Source organism: Neovison vison, chromosome 7 (genome assembly GCF_020171115.1).
Source record: "Neovison vison isolate M4711 chromosome 7, ASM_NN_V1, whole genome shotgun sequence".
Taxonomy (NCBI): domain Eukaryota; kingdom Metazoa; phylum Chordata; class Mammalia; order Carnivora; family Mustelidae; genus Neogale; species Neogale vison.
Genome location: NC_058097.1, coordinates 159839580 through 159860537, shown reverse-complemented (window position 1 = coordinate 159860537; position 20958 = coordinate 159839580). Strand labels below are relative to the sequence as shown.

General features: G+C 37.8%; 1 protein-coding gene and 1 pseudogene across 2 annotated transcripts in view; both read right to left on the bottom strand.

Moving 5' to 3' along the window:
- The window catches only part of USP47 (ubiquitin specific peptidase 47), a 111924-nt gene extending 100476 nt beyond the window's left edge, over positions 1 to 11448 (bottom strand). For both annotated transcript variants that reach the window (XM_044258834.1, XM_044258835.1), the window contains exon 1: positions 11221 to 11448. In XM_044258834.1, the coding sequence (XP_044114769.1) occupies positions 11221 to 11259 (39 nt within the window). In that variant the 5' untranslated portion in view covers positions 11260 to 11448. The remainder of the gene's footprint in view (positions 1 to 11220) is intronic.
- LOC122913571 lies at positions 11328 to 20630 on the bottom strand (annotated as a pseudogene).
- Positions 20631 to 20958: the final 328 nt, after the last annotated feature.

The window sequence follows — 20958 nt, the reverse complement described above, 5'->3', positions numbered from 1 at the left end:
TCAATATTTACTGGACAACAATGCATAGCACATTGCGCTGGTCCCTAGAAAGAAAATAAGATGAAAGTAATAACATAATGGAGGGGTATGCTGACATTTATAGAGTGCTTATTATGTGCAAGCAACCTTACATGTATTAACTCACTTCTTGTTCCCAAGCCTAGGATGTAGTTACTAGTATCCTCATTTAAATACAGTACCAAGAAATTAAGTAACTTGCCCAAGGTCACAAAGCTACTATTTGAACCCAGGCACTCGGGTTGTCATGTCCTGCCTTTGAAGATTTTCCAATCTAATAAAGGTAATAATGTAGTAACATGTAACTTATAAGGGGGTATAGTTTTTCAAATGTCCAAAGATATAGTGCAATGGGTTTCAGGGTTAGGGAAATGTAATCAGGTTGAAAGAGAATCAGAAATGGTTATTTGTGGGAAGTAAGAAGAGCTAGATTTTGCTGGCTGGATAGTATTTTAAGAGCATGTTTTTAAAAAACATTAAAATTCGACACCCATCATCTCAGTAATTTTCACAAAAACAGTAATCTCTCAACAGTGGGTTATAGCAACAGTTTTATATAAATAAAAATGTTGATATCAACGCCTACTTTATATATGCATGGTTCAGTTTAGTTCTATTAAACAAAAGAATAGAAATAAATTATTATTGCTCTCAACCCTAGAGATAAAGTAAATGGAAATACGTAATAAGGCAGAGAGGAGACCTCTGTTTACTTACCCTACACTTACATCCACACTATACCAACAGCAAATCATTCTCAAGAGAAATGAGTACTCTTTAAGAATCTTGATTACGGGGGCGCCTGGGTGGCTCAGTGGGTTAAAGCCTCTGCCTTTGGCTCAGGTCATGATCCCAGGGTCCTGGGATCAAGCACCGCATTGGGCTCTCTGCTCAGCAGGGAGCCTGCTTCCTCCTCTCTCTCTGCCTGCCTCTCTGCCTACTTGTGAGCTCTCTCTCTGTCAAATAAATAAATAAAATCTTAAAAAAAAAAAAAAGAATCTTGATTACGTCAGTTTTGCCAATCATTTGTCATCATTGCCAATCACAATAATTTTGCCCCAAAGGCTTTGTACAATGAAGAGTGTTTGTACAAAAGTAGATTTCAAGCCAACAGTACCTGGACAGAACACTTTAAAATCTGTGTAATAAACCTCATAAAAGAATATGCCTCTGCATACCAGGACACCTAAACATGTTGCCTAAATTGAAGAAGATCCTTAAAGACAAATGAATCAATTTCAAAAGTAGATGTCTTCCGTAATCTTAACTGACAACAGATATTTAAATTTATATATTCAGTGATATATTTTTCCCAGCCCCCTATTTTCAATATAACCTTTTCTTTCCAAGTTGGGCTATCATGGTACTTTAGTACCCTGGAAATGTACTAACTCAGTCCCTTCAATTTCAGCAAAAAATTATAGTACCTTGATACTGAGAAGCAAAAACTTTGACTAATCAAAAAACTGGAAAATAAGAAAGAAGCAATCCTAAAGAAAGTACTTAAGAAAACACTTAAATAATAGTTTTCATGCAAAATTAAAGTTCACCAATTTAAAACTCCCTAGAAAACAGATGATAAAAAAGTACTTCATAATATCCACTCAGGGCAAGGGCATAGAAGTGACCCATGAAAGCATAGAGCACATCTGGGAAGAGCAACTAATGTAGCCAAATGTGGCTAAAACAAAACTGGCCTGGGGCAGGAGACAAATACATGAAGTTAGGAATTTCTGGTTAAAGAGGATAGATTGAATATAAGCATTTAGCGCTGAAGCTTCTCAAGATAACTTCAAAACAAGAGTTAAGACATTTTTTAAAGAGCATAAACCCATAAGGAACCAGAAACATGATTTCAAAAGCTGGAAAGCAGATCAAATGGTAATGACTATTACATGTAAAGAAGCTGAATTCTCTATTAGTTTAGAAGAAAACCAAAGACACCTGGTTTATATCACATTTACAATTACACCAAAGGACTCCCATAAACTCCCTGGAGAAGTGGTTGCTTCTAGAGTTGGCGCAGAGAAAATACACCATGGGCTGAAGCATAATGTGGCGCCAGAAAGTAAGTTCTCAGAAAGCAAGGATGAACACACAGATGCCAACCAGAAAGTGCTCCCCTGGCCAAGATTGGAACAGCTTAAAAAGCAAAATAAATAATAATAGCATTGGATTATAATCCAAAGAATAAAGTAAATATCCAAAAGTCTATACTGATAAATTATTATGGGGAAATAAATGGGGAAGAAGGGATAACTCTTCCTCACCAAAGAAGTCCAATTAATAAATACAGAAATGAGGAAAATAGAAAACTACTCTTAGAATGCACTAGTAATAAGACAAGACCCATAGATAGATGCTAAAATTGGTGGGCAGAAGTTTAAGCCTCAACAAGGTATCTGCACAGTCTCAAAGTATTTAGTAATTATTAAAGAGGAAAACAGTAACTTTATAGTGGAGAAAACCTAACAGACAGCACCATACCCAAGTAATCAAGGTTAACATCACTAGCAGTGCATCACATTCTCCCACACCTTCCAGATGGCATACTGAGAAGAACACATCACATCCGCAATATCTCTCTCTTAATTCCCAACCTCATGAGGGAGATCATAAATCATGAGAAAATGTCAGACAAACCCAAATTGAGGGCCATTATACAAAATATCTGTTCAAAGCGTCAAGGTCATGAAAGAGAAGGAAAGGGTAAGGACTGTCACAGATAAAAAGAACCTATGGAAATAAGACAACTAAATGCAGTGTAGGATCCTGAATCTGACAAAAAGGGCCATTTGTGGAAAAACTAGTAAAATATGGTTAATTGCTTACTCTTGACAAGTGTTTTATAGTTATATAAAATGTTAACATGAGGAGAAGCTCACTGAAGGGTATATGACAATTCTCTATTATTTCTGCAACTCTTCCAAAAATTTTTTAAATTATAGTAGGGGGGGGACCCTAAAATGCTCAGAAACTGTCAGTTTCAGACACTCTGGGAGTTAAGGGCGGAGTCCAACTAGGAGCACAGATTTGTTCAAGAAGCAGTTAGAACTCCCAGACCTCTCTTCTACTCCTTGACCCTTTCTGGCAAAAGGTTACATGACCTCTGAGAGTGTGAAACTGGATATCTCTGCACTAGAGGATGTTAGTCTCAAATGAATGTGAAGAATGCCATACTGAAAACTGGAGAACAAATGAAAATGTATTTGCATACTTAATGATGAAACCCAAATCCCTTTTTCCTACTCAGTCCCCAAGCTTGCTCTCTCTAGGCATAAGATCAGAAATCTTTTCTGGGAAATCAATCCAGCCCAAGAGAAAAGAGGTGTCATTGGGAGTCTGCAAGGAAATTATTCAGCCATATCACTCTACAGGGAAAACCATAATCATCCACTTGTAGGGCTGCTAAGCTTTTTAAGGCACTTCTTTTTTTTTTTTTTTTTAAGATTTTTATTTATTTATTTGACAGACAGAGATCATAAGTAGGCAGAGAGGCAGGCAGAGAGAGAGGAGGAAGCAGGCTCCCTGCTGAGCAGAGAGCCCAATGCGGTGCTTGATCCCAGGACCCTGGGATCATGACCTGAGCGGAAGGCAGAGGCTTTAACCCACTGAGCCACCCAGGCGCCCAAGGTACTTCTTTTAAGTAAGAGTTGACTTCAAAGAATCACCAGGCATCCAAGGACAGCATCTCATATGAAAGACAAAGCCCAAGCAAATAAACACAAAAAGGAAATTTGGAGGAAAGGGGGAATGTGTAGAGAAAAAAACTACTACTAATTTCCTAAGAGAGAGAAGACACTGTATCCACAAGACAGAAAAAGGATATTTAAAATTTTTTTCATAAGAAAAAAAGAGTGCTTGGAAATTATAAATATGATGGCAGAAATAAAACTGTAGTAGAAGAACTGGAAGATAAAAGTTGAGAAAATTTTTCCATAAAGCAAGAGGGAAAGGAATGGAAAATAGAAGAAAACAGGTAAGAAAATTAGAGAAACCAGTCCATAGGCCCAAAACCTAAACCATAGGAACTCAAGAGAGAGAAGAGAGAAAACCGAAGGAAGAAATGGGGGGGGGGGATACATATTTAAGGAAACTACCCAGAACTGATGAATTTCTGAATAAGACTACCCTGAACTTGACAGAAATGGATTTTAAAAAAGACCTATACCAAGGCACATAACATAGGAATTTCAAAACTCTGGGAGAAAAGATTCTCAAAGCTTCTAGAAAGGGAAAAAAAAAAAGTTTCGAAATAGGGGAAAAGAATCTTCTAGGCATCTGATGTCTCAACAGCAACACTGAAATAAAGAAAACAATGGAACAATGTTAAAAAAAATTCTGAGAGAAAATTATTTTTTACTAAGAATTCTCTGCCTAGCCAAATGATCTATAAAGCAAGAGGACAGAAATATTTTCAGACATGTGAGGTTTGGAAAAAAGTATATGCTGTCCAGAAAGCTATTGAAAGTGATCCTCCAAAATGACAAAATGAGCAAAGAAGACATCAGATATGGAACTAAGAGCCCCAATACAATAGAGTCCTGAGCGGGCCTACTAAGATGATAGTAAAGGCAAATATAGACAACAGCTGCAATTCAAGAAAACTTAAATAAAAAATAAGTAGGTTTGAACAGAGTAAGAGGAGATTTATACACTTGAGAGAACTGGACTAAATCACGGCTTCTCAACAGTGTCCCTATTGACATTTTGGACTGCACAGTTCTTTCTTGTGGGAGTCTGTGCTGTGGATGTAGGATGATGTTTGGCAGCAGAGCTTGCTTCCACCAATAGGCCTAGGAGCATACTCCCTGCCTTCCCAACATTGCCAATGTCCACTGTGTTGCCCCCTGTTGGGAACCTCTTGCTAAATTAATGATAAGTACACAGAAAACTAAACAAAAGCAAGTTTTTAAAAAAAACATTAACACAGGAAAAACAAAATATACAGCAAAGGAAAATAATAACAGTAAACTACAAGACTCAATTATGAATAGCTTATAGTCACATTGATACACACTCTTGAGTACTGGTATAACCAAACTACTTACAATATGACAATACTGGGAAGACTGAGCAGAACTGAGAAGTGTCGTCTGGGTATGGCTTGGGATAGCGGTACACCTTATCTTCTACTTGTAGTAAGTCAGTAGATAATGCCTTAAACTGAAAACTCAAGAAAGAACAATACAGACAGAACATTTTGAGATATGGAGACAATTATCAAAGAAATGAATTGAAAGTGATTGTGTCTAAAGAGCCCAAAACAAAAGGAAGAGGGAATTTACAGAGGACTGTTCTGTCAATAGTCCTGCAGAACTATTCAACTCTTTTTAAACATGTACACATATAGCTTTGATAAAAATTAAACTTAAAAAAAAAAAACAACTGAAGCTAGATTATGAAGTACTTTCACTGGTTAAGGCCATACTGACTTAGAACTAAACAGCTCTACAACTTTGAGCAAGGTCCTCAACCTCTTCAAAGCCTTACCTTCTTCAACTATAAGATTATGAAGAATAGCAGCTGTCTTAAAGGGGTATGATAGGAACTAAATAAGATAACATATGCAAAAGGTTTACCACAGTATTTTGCACACAGTGCTTACAAATAGTACCTATTACTCAATTTGCAATCAGAAGTTATTAACTATAAACTTTAGAAAGTAAGTAAATCATAATCTCTCCTGTTTTAGAAAGTAACTGACAGTTGTAGAGAGGACAGATTCCTAAAGAGCCTAGAAGTCAGAGACCTGAACTCATTTAAATATGAAAAAAAGGAAAACAGAGGAGTCAAAAAAATCTCGGAACTTAAATAAATAGATGCTGACAACACTAACTGAACAGAACATAGAAAGAATTGTGTTGAGAAGAGAATACGAGGAGACAGAAGAGATATGAGCCTGATATTACCTACATGTAATCTATGGGTCCTAGCATACAACCAAATAGAGATATCAGGTATGCAGGTGGAAATCTGAATCTAGAAGAGAGGTCAGGGCTGAAGACAGAAATGGGTATATTATAATCAAAGGCTGAAGCCATGCAAGTGGATCAGAGTACTCTGTGGCAAACTCAGAGCAAGAAGAGAGGGGAAAAATAAAAATCATGAGCATAAAAAACAACATTATAACACGATACCAATAATTACCTCAAAAACTACAATTAGGTTATCTAACTTTTTTTAAAGTAATGTATATACCCATTGCTGAAATAAGAAAATCTAAATATAGCCCAATGATCCAGATATCCAGGAATAACAACTGTTAATATTTTAGACTATTTCTTCTAATCTTTCAATGCCTATAACCCTAAACTGTCCATTTTTTCCCTGACAAATTTGGAATCCGATACAACTGCACTCAGCTTTTTTACTTTATTAAGTCAGCATTTCCAATGGTATCTTAAATACTAATGATTTTTAATTAAACACTCCAATTTAAGTAAACTACAGATGAGTGTCACTTGACATAACTGTCATATTTGCTTCTTACTGGTAAAGGAGAATCAACACCCAAATTTTTTTAAAAAGACTAATTTTTAAAGAATGATAAAAAGCAAGAAAGACCAATGTAGTACATTTCCTTAAGTAATTTAATTAGGAAACATAAAATTAAAAGAATATTCATTTGATACGCACCATAATAAATCCTGATGGATTTTATTAAAAACCAGACAATAGAGATAAAAAACAATTTGCTTTAATATTTTGGGAGTTCTCAACATTAATGGTCTTTATATACTTGTGAGGTCACTGTGAAGCTCAAACGAGTTAATATACATGAAGCACATATAACAGTATCTGACATACAGTAAGTGCTTAATAAATATTGGTTATTACTATCATCACCATTGTTTCATATAGAAACTGTTTATGGCATGGAAAAGGAGCAGAAAGAAACCTGAGATATGAAACTACTCTTTTGTTTTTTCTTCCACTTTTCCATTTTCTCTACGTTTATATATTCTGTGGACATCACTTAAAGTACTATTTTAAAACAATTAGATATGTACCTTATCCTGAATTATACTCTAAGATACTTGAGAGATGAATAAATTTTTGCTATTTCCTCAAAATGTTCCTAACATGGCACAGTACAGTAATACGCACAGTGAAGACTCAATAAATATTAGTATCAAAAATCCTTATAAAGAGAATAAAAACAAAGCAGTAAATAAAAATTTGGAGACAGTAAAAGCAGAGACCTGAACGCCAATATCAATACAATTCAAAGACAGAGTAGAATGAAATAGTGAGGTAAAAAGCTTTGTTATGAACCACAATGAATAGACCACACTCCCTTTGCTCTTCTCTGGGTATAGCAGTTTAGGAGGGATACTAAAAACTGGATTATGCCTAAAAGAGAGCAAGTGAGAAGTAAAGAACTAAGGATCCACAGACTGTAGAACAGAGGGGACTGGCCCTCCTCCTCCCCTCTCCCATTTTCAGCAATAAGAAAAAGCTGTCCTATGAGAAATGATTTAAGATTTCTCTGTTGTCCAAGGCAATTATCAAAAGATGGCAGGTCAGAGGTCTAGACTTCTTTCAGCTCAAAAACTTAAAATAACAGATCTCTTGTAAGACAAAGATGTTATCAGAGATTAGCCATGAAGGTGTTCAAGCAAGAGTTGGAAAACAGCTTGCCAATGAACTGTGCTGCAGAAAACATCCAAGTAGGGGATAATTGGTTAGAATTCTAAGTTTCTTCACACCCTGTAACCGCATCAATAAATATTACTGAATATCTGCTCCAAAAAAGGGTACTGTCCTAGACTTATAATGTATACAAAAACAGAATATTGAGAGAAACACACAAACATCTCTGCTGCCAAGGAATTCATAACATTACATAAAATGTATATTACAGTTTGGGACCATAATATATGTCACCAAGCACTATTTATTAATAATTGCCAAATGAATTGCCAAATAAATCCTAGTCACATAAAAGGTCTTCAAAGAAGGAGAAATCCCTAAGGTTAAAATGGTCAGATTTTTAGAATAAACAAGGTATAGGGTATTTGTGGAAAAATGTATATGAAGGTTCTGAACAGAGAAGTAGAAAGCAGGGATAGTACAAAAAGAAGTGAAAAGCAAGTGAGAGAGAACCCCATTTGGCTGCATTAAAAATGTGTTTCATGGGAGAAAAGATAAGCTGAAAAGGAAGGTTGTGGCCACAATCAACTGTACTAGGCCTTGAATACAAACTAAGTAGTTTCAAATTTATCCTGTATACAGCATCGGTAGCAACTACTCAACTCTGCTATAGCCACAGACAACAGTAAATAAACGGGCATGGCTGTGTTCCAATAAAACCTTTGTTATGAATACCGAAATTTGAATTTCATATATATTTTCATGTGTCATGGAATATTATTCTACTTATCTTTTATAATTTGGAAATGTAAAAAACATTCTTAACTCATGGGCCATACAAAAACAGGCTATGATACCTGTAGTACACAAAGCAGCCCTCTTTGGAGTCCTCTAAGATGTATCTGTCCTTAAGCTTCAGGGACCAAAATAATATATTATTCATTCAAAAACTACACACATGCATGAATGCACACACCTAAGCAAGATCTAAATCTAGCAGGGGTCAGAGTTCCCTATACAAAGGTCCTAAGCAAACAAAAAACAATAAAACCCTCTATATTGTTGATAATAAGCCATTAGAACAAAAGAAATTTTTTGCTTTAATTTTGCAATTTATTTTCACATAGTAAATGTACTTAGAGAGTTACAAACTAGTCTTACACACCCTCCAAGTTATACGAAGGTAACTATAAAATAGGGTATAATCAAGGAATAGTGAAGGGATATGAGTTCTAGCCCTTACACTGTCATTTACTCATTACGTGACCCTAAACAAGTCACTTTTTTTTAAAAAGATTTTATTTATTTATTTGACAGATCACAAGTAGGCAGAGAGGCGGGCAGAGAGAAAGGGGGGAGCAGGCTCCCTGCCGAGCAGAGAGCCCAATGCATGGCTCCATCCTAGGACCCTGAGATCATGACCCAAGCTGAAGGCAGAGGCTTAACCCACTGAGCCACCCAAGAGCCCCCTATACAAGTCACTTTCAATCCTCTGGCCCTAATTTCCTCATTTGTAAAGTGAAAGGGATTAAGTTACTCGATGATCACTATACTCTCCCTTTAGCACTGTATGATTCAACTCCAACTTAAAAAGACAGGGTATGACAAAGAGAAAAGTGGTAATTAAGGACATAAAAAGGATACTGACTAAATAAGCAGGCAGATAAGAAAAACAGGTAGGAATAAGACCAAAAAAGTACAATATTACTAAACAACTAAATTACTAAAATAAAGAAAAATTCAGCAAGAGGAGTATGGTCATCAAAAAAGAAAGAACTAGTTAACAAGCTAAAAAAGACAAAAACTTCAAGTAATAGTCTTAAGACTTGAGACCACTGTGCACACTTCCAGGAATCATGAGACGAGCCAAGGAAAAAGAACAGCCTGAAGATCAATCTAGAGAATGGGGGGGGGGGGGGAGAGACATGTGTTCCAAAAAATGTAAAAGAAAAAAAAAAAGTTGCGATGTGCTTGAAGCCTCAGGTAAGGGAGTTAGTCTTATAGGAGAGGCAATTAATCTTTAAAATCCAAAAGGTAAAAGTGGTATTACAGTATTGGTTTTTACACAACTGATATGTTCTGCAAAGCTGCATATTTATATCACGGGTTTTCTTAAGACATCAAATTATTAGGGAAATAAATCTGATGTTGCATTTTCTTAAAGCAGAGTTTCACCTATACTGTATTTTTCTAACAATCAAAAAATTAAGAAAGGACTAACTTTACTTTTTGTAAGAATGAATACCAGCAATATGTAGCTTTAAAAGAAAATGCATGTTTATCTTTCTTAAAGCACCTATCACTTCTGTTCTTTCGTAAGAGTTACGTATTTATGTAGTAAAATACCTCTCCTTTAAGTGCTCAACGAATATTACCAACACTCTCTTAGTAGCTTTGAAAGCTCCCACGGCAAGAACTCTAATTCATGTTTATCTGCCTTGCACAGAGTTGGTGATGTTCGATGAATAAATACTGACACACGATAGCCAAGTTAAAAAAAAAAAAAAAAACTGTCCTTGCAAAACAACTGCCATCTGATAATGTAGGAAAAATATTTTATCAGATACATAACTCCAGTATCACTTTTGCAGTGTCAGAGCTTGCTTAAGTAGCAATAAATTGCTACAAACTATCTAAAAAAAAAAAAAAAATGTTTAATGGATATCGCTTATAAACATCAAGATTCTACACAGCTCATTTCAACACGACACTGCCTCTATTTAAGTAAGGTATATGAGAAAAAAAAAAATCCAAAGCATTAGCCTGATGATCAACTAGTTAAAAATACCCATTTGGATACGCTGAAGATATTTATAAAGCCAACAGGGATACTATTAATATATTGAAATCCACTGGCCAGCGCTGGATTCTACCATTAATCTTCTACTACTATTCAAGAGAAGCCAAGAAGTTAAGGCTTCTCATATCACTTGCTTTAAAGAATTCAAGAAGTCACCCAAACTAGCATACACAACCCAGCTACAAAAAGTAGTTCAGCTCTCCATATGGTAATGTTTAGCTATCTCTCACCTTTCCGTGAAAGTCGCATTTACTTTTTCAACGATCTTCCACAGGCCCCATTTAGGCAAGCCAACAGGATTACCAAGTAACAGGAGTTCAAAAAAGTCCTAACAGTTAACTCTGCCCTGCCTCAGATCTCAAGTTGGGTGTAGATTTCACAAGCCCTGAAAGCTACACACTGCCACTGTCAAAACCAGAAGCAGCACCGTCACCCTGTCGTGCCCATCAACAACTGTTACAGAAATTTTTCTTTGAAATTATCTTGGCTCGACATGTTCAATAAGTACTTAAAAGGCCACCTTCTCCCCCAAAGCTGGACCTGATTCCTTCCAGTCCGCTCCTTTATCCGTCCGGCCCGACAAACCCGAGAGGGGCGGTCTCGGCTCCCCCTCCCCCGGCCCCTAGATCCAGTCGGGTCTCCCAACAGCTCGCCGCACCCACCGTACAGCCCCCACCGCACACCTCCTCCTCTCCCCACAGCCGGGCCCGCACACGAGCTGGGCCCTCAGCCGACCCCTCGCCCCGGCCTGCACCGCCTCGAGCGGACACAGGCCTCGGGCCTAGCCTCCTCCGCTGGCCCCTCACCTCTTTCGGGACCAGTTGGTTCTCCTCGCCAGGCACCATGGCTCAGACTCTGGCCGCTCCTCTCCGCCCTGCCGGGGGAGGGGGCAGGGTGGTGGCGGCTCTCTATCTCAGAAGAGAACGGCAGCAGCAGTCATCCTCTCCGCCGCCTGCGCTCCGGCAACCGCGGAGGCCTCAGCCTGGGCCTCAGACACCACCGCGCAGACACCGACCCACGGCTGCTCCGCCGCCGCCGCCGCCGCCGTCGCCTTCGTCGTCGGCCCCTCCCCCAGCCCGCTGCAATCAATGGAAAAATGGCGGCGGCCGCTCTCGCGAGAATTCGAACCGTCGGGCTCCGAGCCCGGCGCTAGGCGCCCAAGGTGTCGAGGCAGCTGTCGCTCGCGTCTAATTACCTCAGCTCTTACTAAGCCCCGGGATGTACAAAATCGGTTGAGCGGCCATGCAAACAAACGCCTTTCACGGGAGGGATGCTGTACAGTCCATTTCGGGAGTCCCTCTGCCGGCAGGGAAGGACCAGGCCTCAGACCCCTCCATGGCTTCTTGGGCTCTTCGGACTCTGCCCACCAGGGAAAGACTGGAGCCAAAAGCTCCTTCTCTGACCTTACCGCCAACCAGCACTGCCCTCCCTTCCCGTTAGAAGAGCGTCTTAACTCCATCTCCTCTTCGCAAAGCCCTCGCCTCTCCTGGGAGAGAAAGCGTCACGGGCGGTCTCCCGGCCTCCGGGCTCGGACGCGGCCCCAGCCAGAGGGAACTGCGTTTTCTTTTCACCCCCTCTGCCTGCACTCCTGACGGCCCAGCTCCAGGCACCTCAAAGCCATCTCCTGCGAGGGGAGGCGGCAGCCCTCGCTTCGGAGAAACGGTGTCATTTTTCCCCCCGCCCCCCCCAAAACACACACACACACACACACACACACCCCATTAGAGCGGCACTCTCTTGTCCCCTTTATGGGAACTTCCTCCCCCGATAGGCTCCAGCCTGGGACTGAGATCGCTTCTGAGAGTAGGGCTGCAGTTTGAACTCTACCAAACTCCTTAAGAATGTTTCAGAGTACTTAAATCTCTGACTGTAAGCATTGTGCTGTTTTATACGAAACAAATAACGCAATAGTTATTTTTCCAAATCTCACTCATTAAACCCTCCCTTATGAAGACTCGGTGGGGTGTCCCTCCTGAAGACTTCCGTGGGTACAGTGATTTCACATCATGCTGAGATAAAATAATCTTTCCATATTCCTAACACCCACAGTATCACCTACCTGTCCTTGTGCTCTCCAAACTTTTTCTGATTGCACGCCCCTAGTACCAAAAGAAAAACAAAAACAAAAAGAAAACACGACTCTGTAAGTCTATATACTTATGTAAGTTGTATAGGCGTCTTGCTACTTGTGACGGAAAACATTTTTTAAAATATAAAAAGGATAAGATAAAAAAATAAACATTTTAAAGTAACTGTAAGTTTTTTTTATATTAATGGTATAAAGAATTGTTACTCTAAAAATATTTAGTGAAAGAAATATGATTGACTAGGTTTCAATCGTTTTTAAAATCTTTAAAACTTTGCAAAGCAGTTACTAAATTGTCTGATTCAACGTTCAGGTTATTTTTGTACCTCATTTTAATAGCTGTCATAAGCTGAAAAAGATAATTTACAAAGATATGTAGATCCTAATGGAAGAAGTACATCTTTGGCTGCTCTTACTAATGCAAGAATCCATTTTTATCTCTTCCATCCACCAACCATGAAAGGTTTTTATTGAAATTCAGCTACTAACTTTCTATCTGCCCTGATGTCAGCCAGAAAATGTTGCATTTTTATATTTTTAACAAATGGGTTCAGAACTCTTTGGAATGTGTTGCTTGGAGGAGTTTTCAATAACTTGGGAAAATTCTGCCTTCAAATTTTATTGCACATGTGTAAGTTTTTTTTTTTTTTAAGGGCACTGATCTTGTCTTTATTTAAAATTTTGTTCATAGATTTTTGAATTAATTTTGAATCTTTAAAATATGGTATTAAGATATTCTTTATCTTGATTACTGAGTTTGGCTGCCCCCTTAAATTTAGCACCCAAGGTTAATGCCTCACTTATCTTAGCTTTAGGTAGCACACAAACATCATCTTTGCATCAAAATCCCATAATAGAAAGAAATATTTCCAAATCTCTGATTTCAAAGTTTTATCCCCACTACTTAATAAGATGGTTCCTGTATAACTCATGCAGGAAGTAGACTATCATCTCTTATCACTTCTTTGCTTGTTTGCATTATTATCTCCAACTCATGTTTTCTTTCCAGAAATCTTTTAGCTATTTTCATTTTAGTAAGGCGTCCATTTAATGAAATAATAATGTAACTGGTAAATCTACTTAACCCAGCACACATAAACTGGAATAAATCACAATATAGTAAAGGGAAAGAAAATGAAGAAATCCCTGAATTATTCCCCACATTGCATAACTCACACTTTTCACTCATGAATAGTGAGATCCCAGTGTCAATCTGTACGTTAAATATTGGCAAGACTTGTTTTTTTCTATTTTTAGATAAAAATAAATATTTTTTTAAGGTTCCAATATTTTTTCCCATATTCCACCTTCTCTGATTGTATTCTTTGGAAGCCATTGGCATGGCTGTACCAAAGCCTCATAGGTTTGCTCTGCAATAAATATTTGTGGAATAAGTATATGAATCAATGAATTGATTAATAAATAAATGAGCAAATATTGATATAAGGCCACTCTTCCTAGTAAATTAAGTTACTAATATTACATGCATATGCATTTATTTTGTAAATGGATTTTATGTCTTCAGCCCTAACTTCTCCTGTGGATGCCAAACTTTTATCTACCTTTGTGATGACTTGAAACATTTCAAACTTAATTTGATCCAAACAGATCATTTTTTATTTCCAAGCCTCCCCATCTTCCTTCTGCAACATATACTCTGCCAGTTCTCTCCCTCTCAATAAATTGCACCATCATCAATTAAGTTTATCCAGCTGAAAACTGGAGAATCTTTTTTTTTAAGATTTTATTTATTTATTTGATACACAGAGAGAGCACAAGATGGGGAGTAGCAGGCAGAAGAAGAGGGAGAAGCAGGCTCCCCACAGAGCAGGGGGAGCCCAATGTGGGGCTTGATCCCAGGACCCCAGGATCATGACCTGAGCCAAAGGCAGTCATTTAACCAACTGAGCCACCCAGGTGTCCAAAACTTGAGAATCTTTACCTCACATTCAATCCATTACTAAGTTCTGTCCCTTTATCTTCTGAAACATATCCCAATCCAACCAGTTCTCTTTATATCCACTACTTTCCATTCCTACCTCAATCATCATCTTTTCTTGCCCAGACTACTGCTATTGTCTCCTAACAGGGCTCCTAGCTACTACTCTTACCCTCCCAAATTTCATACTCTGCAAAGCATCCAGAGTGAGCCTTTTAAAGTATATAAGATTATATATAGTTCTTAGTTAAAATCTTATCTTAGTTAAAACCTTGCAAAGATTTTCTGTCCTACTCAGCATAACATCCATATTCCTTGCCACGGCCTACAAAGTCCAGTGCAAGCTACCCCCTGGCCACTTTGCTCATCTCATCTACCCCTCTTCCTCTGATACCAATGACCCAGTAACTCTGCCCTTATTGAAGCTTTTCAAATACATTGTTTATTCTGTGCTACAAAGCCTTTGCACTAGTTACCCCTTTGCCTAAATGTTCTTCTCCCAAATCTCTGCTCTTACCTAGTTCTATCTTGTCATTTGGGCCTTTCAAATGTTTCCTCCTCCAAGAGGCCTTTCACAACCATTCAGTCTAGGCTGGTTGTCCTTAATATACCCTCTGTGCCTGGAATAGTGTCTAGTACATAGTAGGTGCTTAAGAAATTTTTGTTGAATTAGTGACCTTTTTTAGGTGAGATTCACATTTTAAAAAATTGCCCGGACTGGTGTAGGTCAGAAGCTTGTTGCTTTTCCTTATACATTTTTTTGGATTATTTTTTTAATCCCTCCACTTTAAAATATTCATAATATAACCCCAGTCAAAACATGAAACAAACATCAGGAAAACTCAGGCGGGGGGGACATTCTACAAGATACCTGGCTGGTATTTTTCAACATAAGCTCAAGAAGAACAATGAAGGATTGAGAAACTCTTACAGACCAGAGGAGACAGGGGAGACATGACAACTAAATGCAGTGTTGTACCCTGGATTGGATTCTGGAACAGAAAGAAAACACTAATGAAAATGTTTGGGAAAATCCAGTAAAATCAGTCGTTTGATTACCAATAATGTTCCAATGTCAGTTTCTCAGTTTTGATAAATATGCGATGATAATGTACACTGGCAGTGTAATGGGGAAACAGGGAGGGGTACATGTAGACTCTCAGGGGTTTTTTTAGCAACTTTTCTGCAAATCTAAAATTTCTCCAAAATAAAAAGTGTATTTCAAAATGTCCAAGGAGTGCCTGGGTGGCTCAATCAATTGAACATCCTACTCTTGATTTCAGCTCAGGTCATGATCTCAGGGTCCTGAGATTGAGCCCCACATCAGGCTCCATGCTCAGTGCAGAGTTTGCTTGTCTCTCTCCATCCCCCTGTTTCTCTCATGCTTTCTCTCTTGCTCAAATAAATAAATAAATAAAAATTTTAGAAATGTCTTTCGAAATCTTAAGACATTTCTTTCTTTCTTTCTTTTTTACATTTCAAAAAATTACATTCACAAACATTTCTATATTTTAGACTATTTTTTAAAGCCATATAGTCAAAGTCATATTGTATAATTTAAGAGCTAGTGATGATGTTCACCACTATAACTGTAACTATCAGTAATACTGTTAAATGTATTCCATAAATGTGAATAGATATTTTTACCATGACTGTGTTTTAATAGGGCTAAAAAGATCTTTAGTCAGTGTGATATGGACTTGGACCCCTGTTTTAAGATCTAAGCTCAGACACTTTTTCCGTATAAGACCTCTCTAAATCTCTTTTTCTCAACTAGAAAGTGGGGGCAATAAAGTGGACCTTTACCATTTACCAACTTAATATTTGCAGTTTTGACCAGAAAAGTCCATGATATATACAACCTTCCATAATTGTACTAGAGAGGAAGTTTAAATTTTACACATTATCCAGAGTATAGGAAACTAGAAAGCTGAGTGGTTGAAAGAATAAGCTGAGAATTGTTTACCTGATATTGAATCCTACTTCTGTTATTATTAACTGTGTGGTCTTCCTTGAATGGCTTTCTTAAATTCACTAAGCTTCAACATTCTTTTTTTTTTCTTCATTTTTTTTTAAGATTTCATTTATTTATTTGACAGAGAGAGATCACAAGTAGGCAGAGAGGCAGGCAGAGAGAGAGGAAGGGAAGCAGGCCCCCTGCTGAGCAGAGAGCCCGATGCGGGATTCGATCCCAGAACCCTGAGATCATGACCTGAGCCGAAGGCAGAGGCTTAACCCACTGAGCCACCCAGGCGCCCTAAGCTTCAATTTTCTTATCTGTAAAATGAGGATAACAATAGCCCAGCTTTGTGAGGTATTTTAAATAGCAAAGAAAATAATGATAATCATAAAACTACAACAACTAAGGTATGTTTATATATATATGTATATATTCAGCCTTGTTCTAGCTTTACACATATTATTTCATTCAATTCTTTCAACTTTTTATGTATAACTATGACTATTATTCCCACTTTACAGGTGAAGAACTTGATATAGAGCTATTGAAGCATGCAGCACACTGTCCAGCACTGACAAAATAATCAATATATACTGGCTATCATTATCCCAGCACTTGACTTAGCTCCATGAGGGATCATGCAGCCCTGACAATGCCTGGCATATAGTAGGTGCTTTTAAATATTTGTGGAATAAATTAATAAATAAACCATTTAGCTACAGGATAAATCTTGTTAATCGCCCAGCAACTGTACTTTGGCATAGTTTCTTTATTGCCTACTCTTCTCCACTTATTTCCATGAAAATGTCAAAATTGTTCTTTTTTTTTTTAAAGGAACTCTGAAACAAAATTTAACTCTTAGCAATGAGATTGAAAAAATGAAGAACGTGATGGATCTTTGCCATGAGATAGTCCATTTGATTGAGTCAGAGAGTGGAATGTAAATTAGTCAAAGGTTTATATTTGTGATGGAAATGACCTCATCAACAAAGAAGCAAGACAAAAACAATTTGGGAAACTATATTCAGTGAGTGCTTCCACCACTGGGATAAAATAAAAATTGGCACAGCTAAGTAGAAAACCTAGTAAACACTAAAAAGATGACTAACTCTTGATGTAAAGATAAGAATAGGAAGCACCACGCTCAAGAAAATGTAACCTAGGAGAAACCTAGGAACATATACATGTATTTCCATGAAGCATTTAAAGAGGACGTTAGTGGAGCTCTCAACCCACTTTGGCCTCAAAGAAAGATTGGTTCAAGGACCTGACATAGCATTTTGTATTGACATAAACTAAAAATAAATAAAGAAATAAAACAAATCATTGCCATGGAAGTGCGTTTCACCTCTTTCTGAGCTGAAGAAGTTCATGAAATAAAGGGTTTATGGGTCAGTATGTTAAACAGCATAAAAAGAAGCTTACACCAAAAAAAACCTGCCTTGCAAATATATCAAAGGAAGACACACAAATACCAGAGTTTAACGCAACCAAAGACAAACTGACCATGAATCATCCTAGCTTTCTCTGGGTTTCTGCAAACCCTTCAATATCAAGGTCCAAAATAAGGAGAAATCCAATAAAACAAAGTCAGAGTCATGGTGTTAATCTTTCAAAATGATTTCATAAGATCTTTGTAATAGAGTAGTACTTATAAAGTTGTGTCTGAAGACATCTCAATATTCCTTGAGAATATCAATTGTTCTTGTAACAATTACTTTACAAAATTATGATTAGAAATAATATATACAGAGGTGAATATTTTACAATAATATTGTCATGGAACAAAAATAAAACCCAGAGTGTAAAAGGAAATATGGTAATTAAATTTTTTCATTTTGTGTGTAGCTAAATATTGATATAAATAAAGTCAAAAGACAAAATATCAGCTAGAAGAATATTTGCAACAAATACAACAAATGGCTAATTTCCTTAGTATAAAAGAGCTCTCATAAATCAATAAGGAAAAAATGAACAACTTCTGCATAAAGGAGAAAAATTGGTACCTCATACAAAAATGAAATACAAATTGCCAATAAACATTTAAAAAGATCCTCTACTTTACTCATTATTAAAGAACTGCAAATGAAAAAAAAAAAAAACCCAAAATGTCATTTTCACTCTCATATCAACAAGATTCATGGGGAAATAAGAACTCATTTAAATGTTGTAGAATATGAATTAGTGTAAACTTCTCTGAAGGCAATATGGTAATATGCACATCAAAATTATACACAAAATGTACACATCTTTCAACCTAGCAGTTCTATTTCTAAGATTATCCTATCATAAAATGAACAAAGATACTGCAGACCTCACACCACCACAATAAAATGAACATCTCAATAAAGTAAGTAAAATGAATTTTTTGGTTTCCTAGTGCATTTAAAAGTTTTGTTTATACTATACTGAAGTCTATTAAGTGTACAATAGCATTATGTCAAAAAAACTGGCATGATGTGCATGCCTTAATTAAAAAATACTTCATTGCTAAAAAATGCTAACCATCATCTGAGCTTTCAGTGAGGCGTAATCTTTTTGCTGCTGGAGGGTCTTGCCTCAATGTGGATGGCCGATCAGCATGGTGGTTACGGAAGGTTGGGATGGTTGCGGCAATTTGTTAAAATAAGGTTAACAGTGACGTTTTCCATACTGATTGACTCTTCCTTTCATGACTGATTTCTCTATAGCATGTGATGTTGTTTGATACCATTTTACCCACAGTGAAGTTTTCAAAATTGGGGTTAATCCTTTCAAGACCTGCCTCTGCTTTATCAACTAAGTTTATGTAACATTCTAGATCCTCTGTTGCCATTTCAACAATTTTCACAGTCTCTGTGCCAGGAATAGATTCCACCTCAAGAAAACCCCCCTTTTTTTCCCTTCTATGGAAGCAACTTCTTATCCATTAACGTTTTATCATGAGATTGTAGCAATTCAGTCAAGGCTCCACTTCTAATTCTTCTTCCTTTTCCACCAATCTGCAGTTATCTCCTCCTCTGAAGTCCTGAACCCCTCAAAGTCATCCAGGATGGCAGAATCAGGTTCTCCCATACTCCTGTTAATGTTGATATTTGACTTCTTCCCATGAAACACAAATGTTTAATGGCATCTAGAAAGGTGAACTTTTTCCAAAAGGTTTCAGTTCTTTGGCCAGATCTAGTAGAGCAATCACTGTATAGCCTTATGAAATGTATTTATTAAACAACAGGGCTTGAAAGATGAAATTACTCCTTGATCCAAGGGCTGCAAGAATGGATGTTGTGTTAGCAGGTGTGGAAACAATATTAATCTCACTGTACATCTCCATCAGAGCTCTTGGGTGACCAGGCACATTGTCAATGAGCAGTAATGATTTGAAAGTAATCTTTTTCTCTGAACAGTAGCTCTCAAGAGTGGGCTTAAAATATTCAGTAGACCATGTGGTATACAGATGTGCTGTCACCCAGGCTTCGTTGTTCCATTTGCCAATCACAGGCAGAGTAGATTGAGCACAATTCCTGAGGGCCCCAGGATTTTCTGAATGGTCAATGAGCATTGACTTCAATTCAAAGCCATCAGCTGCCTAGCCCCTAACAAGAGAGTCAGTCTGCCCTTTGAAGCTTTGAGGCCAGGCATTGACTTCTCTTAGCTATCCTCTCCTTGAGGACATCTTCTTCCAACCGAAGGCTGTTTCATCTGCACTGAAAATCCTGTATAGTGTAGCCACGTTCATGACTAATCCAAGCTAGATCTTCCGGATAACTTGATGCAGCTTCTGTATCAGCACTTGCTGCTTCACCTTGCACGTTAATATGACAGAGAGAGCCTCTTTCCTTAAACCTCATGAACCAACCTTTGCTACCTTCAAACTTATCTTCTACAGCTTCCTCACCTCTCTCAGCCTTCATAGAATTAAAGAGAGCTCAGGCTTTGCTCTGGATTAGGCTTTGGCTTACGGGAATGGTGTGGTTGGTTTGATCTTCTACCCAGACCTCGAAAACCTTTTCCATATCAGCAATAAGGCTCTTTCGCTTTCTTATCATTCATGTGTACACTGGAGTAGCACTTTGAATTTCCTTCAAGGACGTTTCCTTTGTATTCACAACTTGAGCAACTGTTGCAAGAGGCCTAATTTTTGGCTTATCTTGACTTTCAACATGTCTTCCTCACTAAGCTTAATTATTTCTGGCTTTTGATTTAAAGTGAGAGGCATGTGACACTTCCTTTCACTTGAACACTTAGAATCCATTGCATAGTTATTAATTGACCTAATATCAATATTGTTGTGTCTCGGGGAATAGGGAGGCCAAGGGAATAGCTAGTTGGTGGAGCCATCAGAATACACAACATTGGGGCGCCTGGGTGGCTCAGTGGGTTAAAGCCTCTGCCTTCAGCTCAGGTCATGATCTCAGAGTCCCGGGCTCTCTGCTCAGCGGGGAGCCTGCTTCCTCCTCTCTCCCTCCGCCTGCCTCTCTGCCTACTTGTGATCTCTGTCTGTCAAATAAATAAATAAAATCTTAAAAAAAAGAAAAGGATACACAACATTCATCAATTAAATTCATTGTCTTATATGGGCA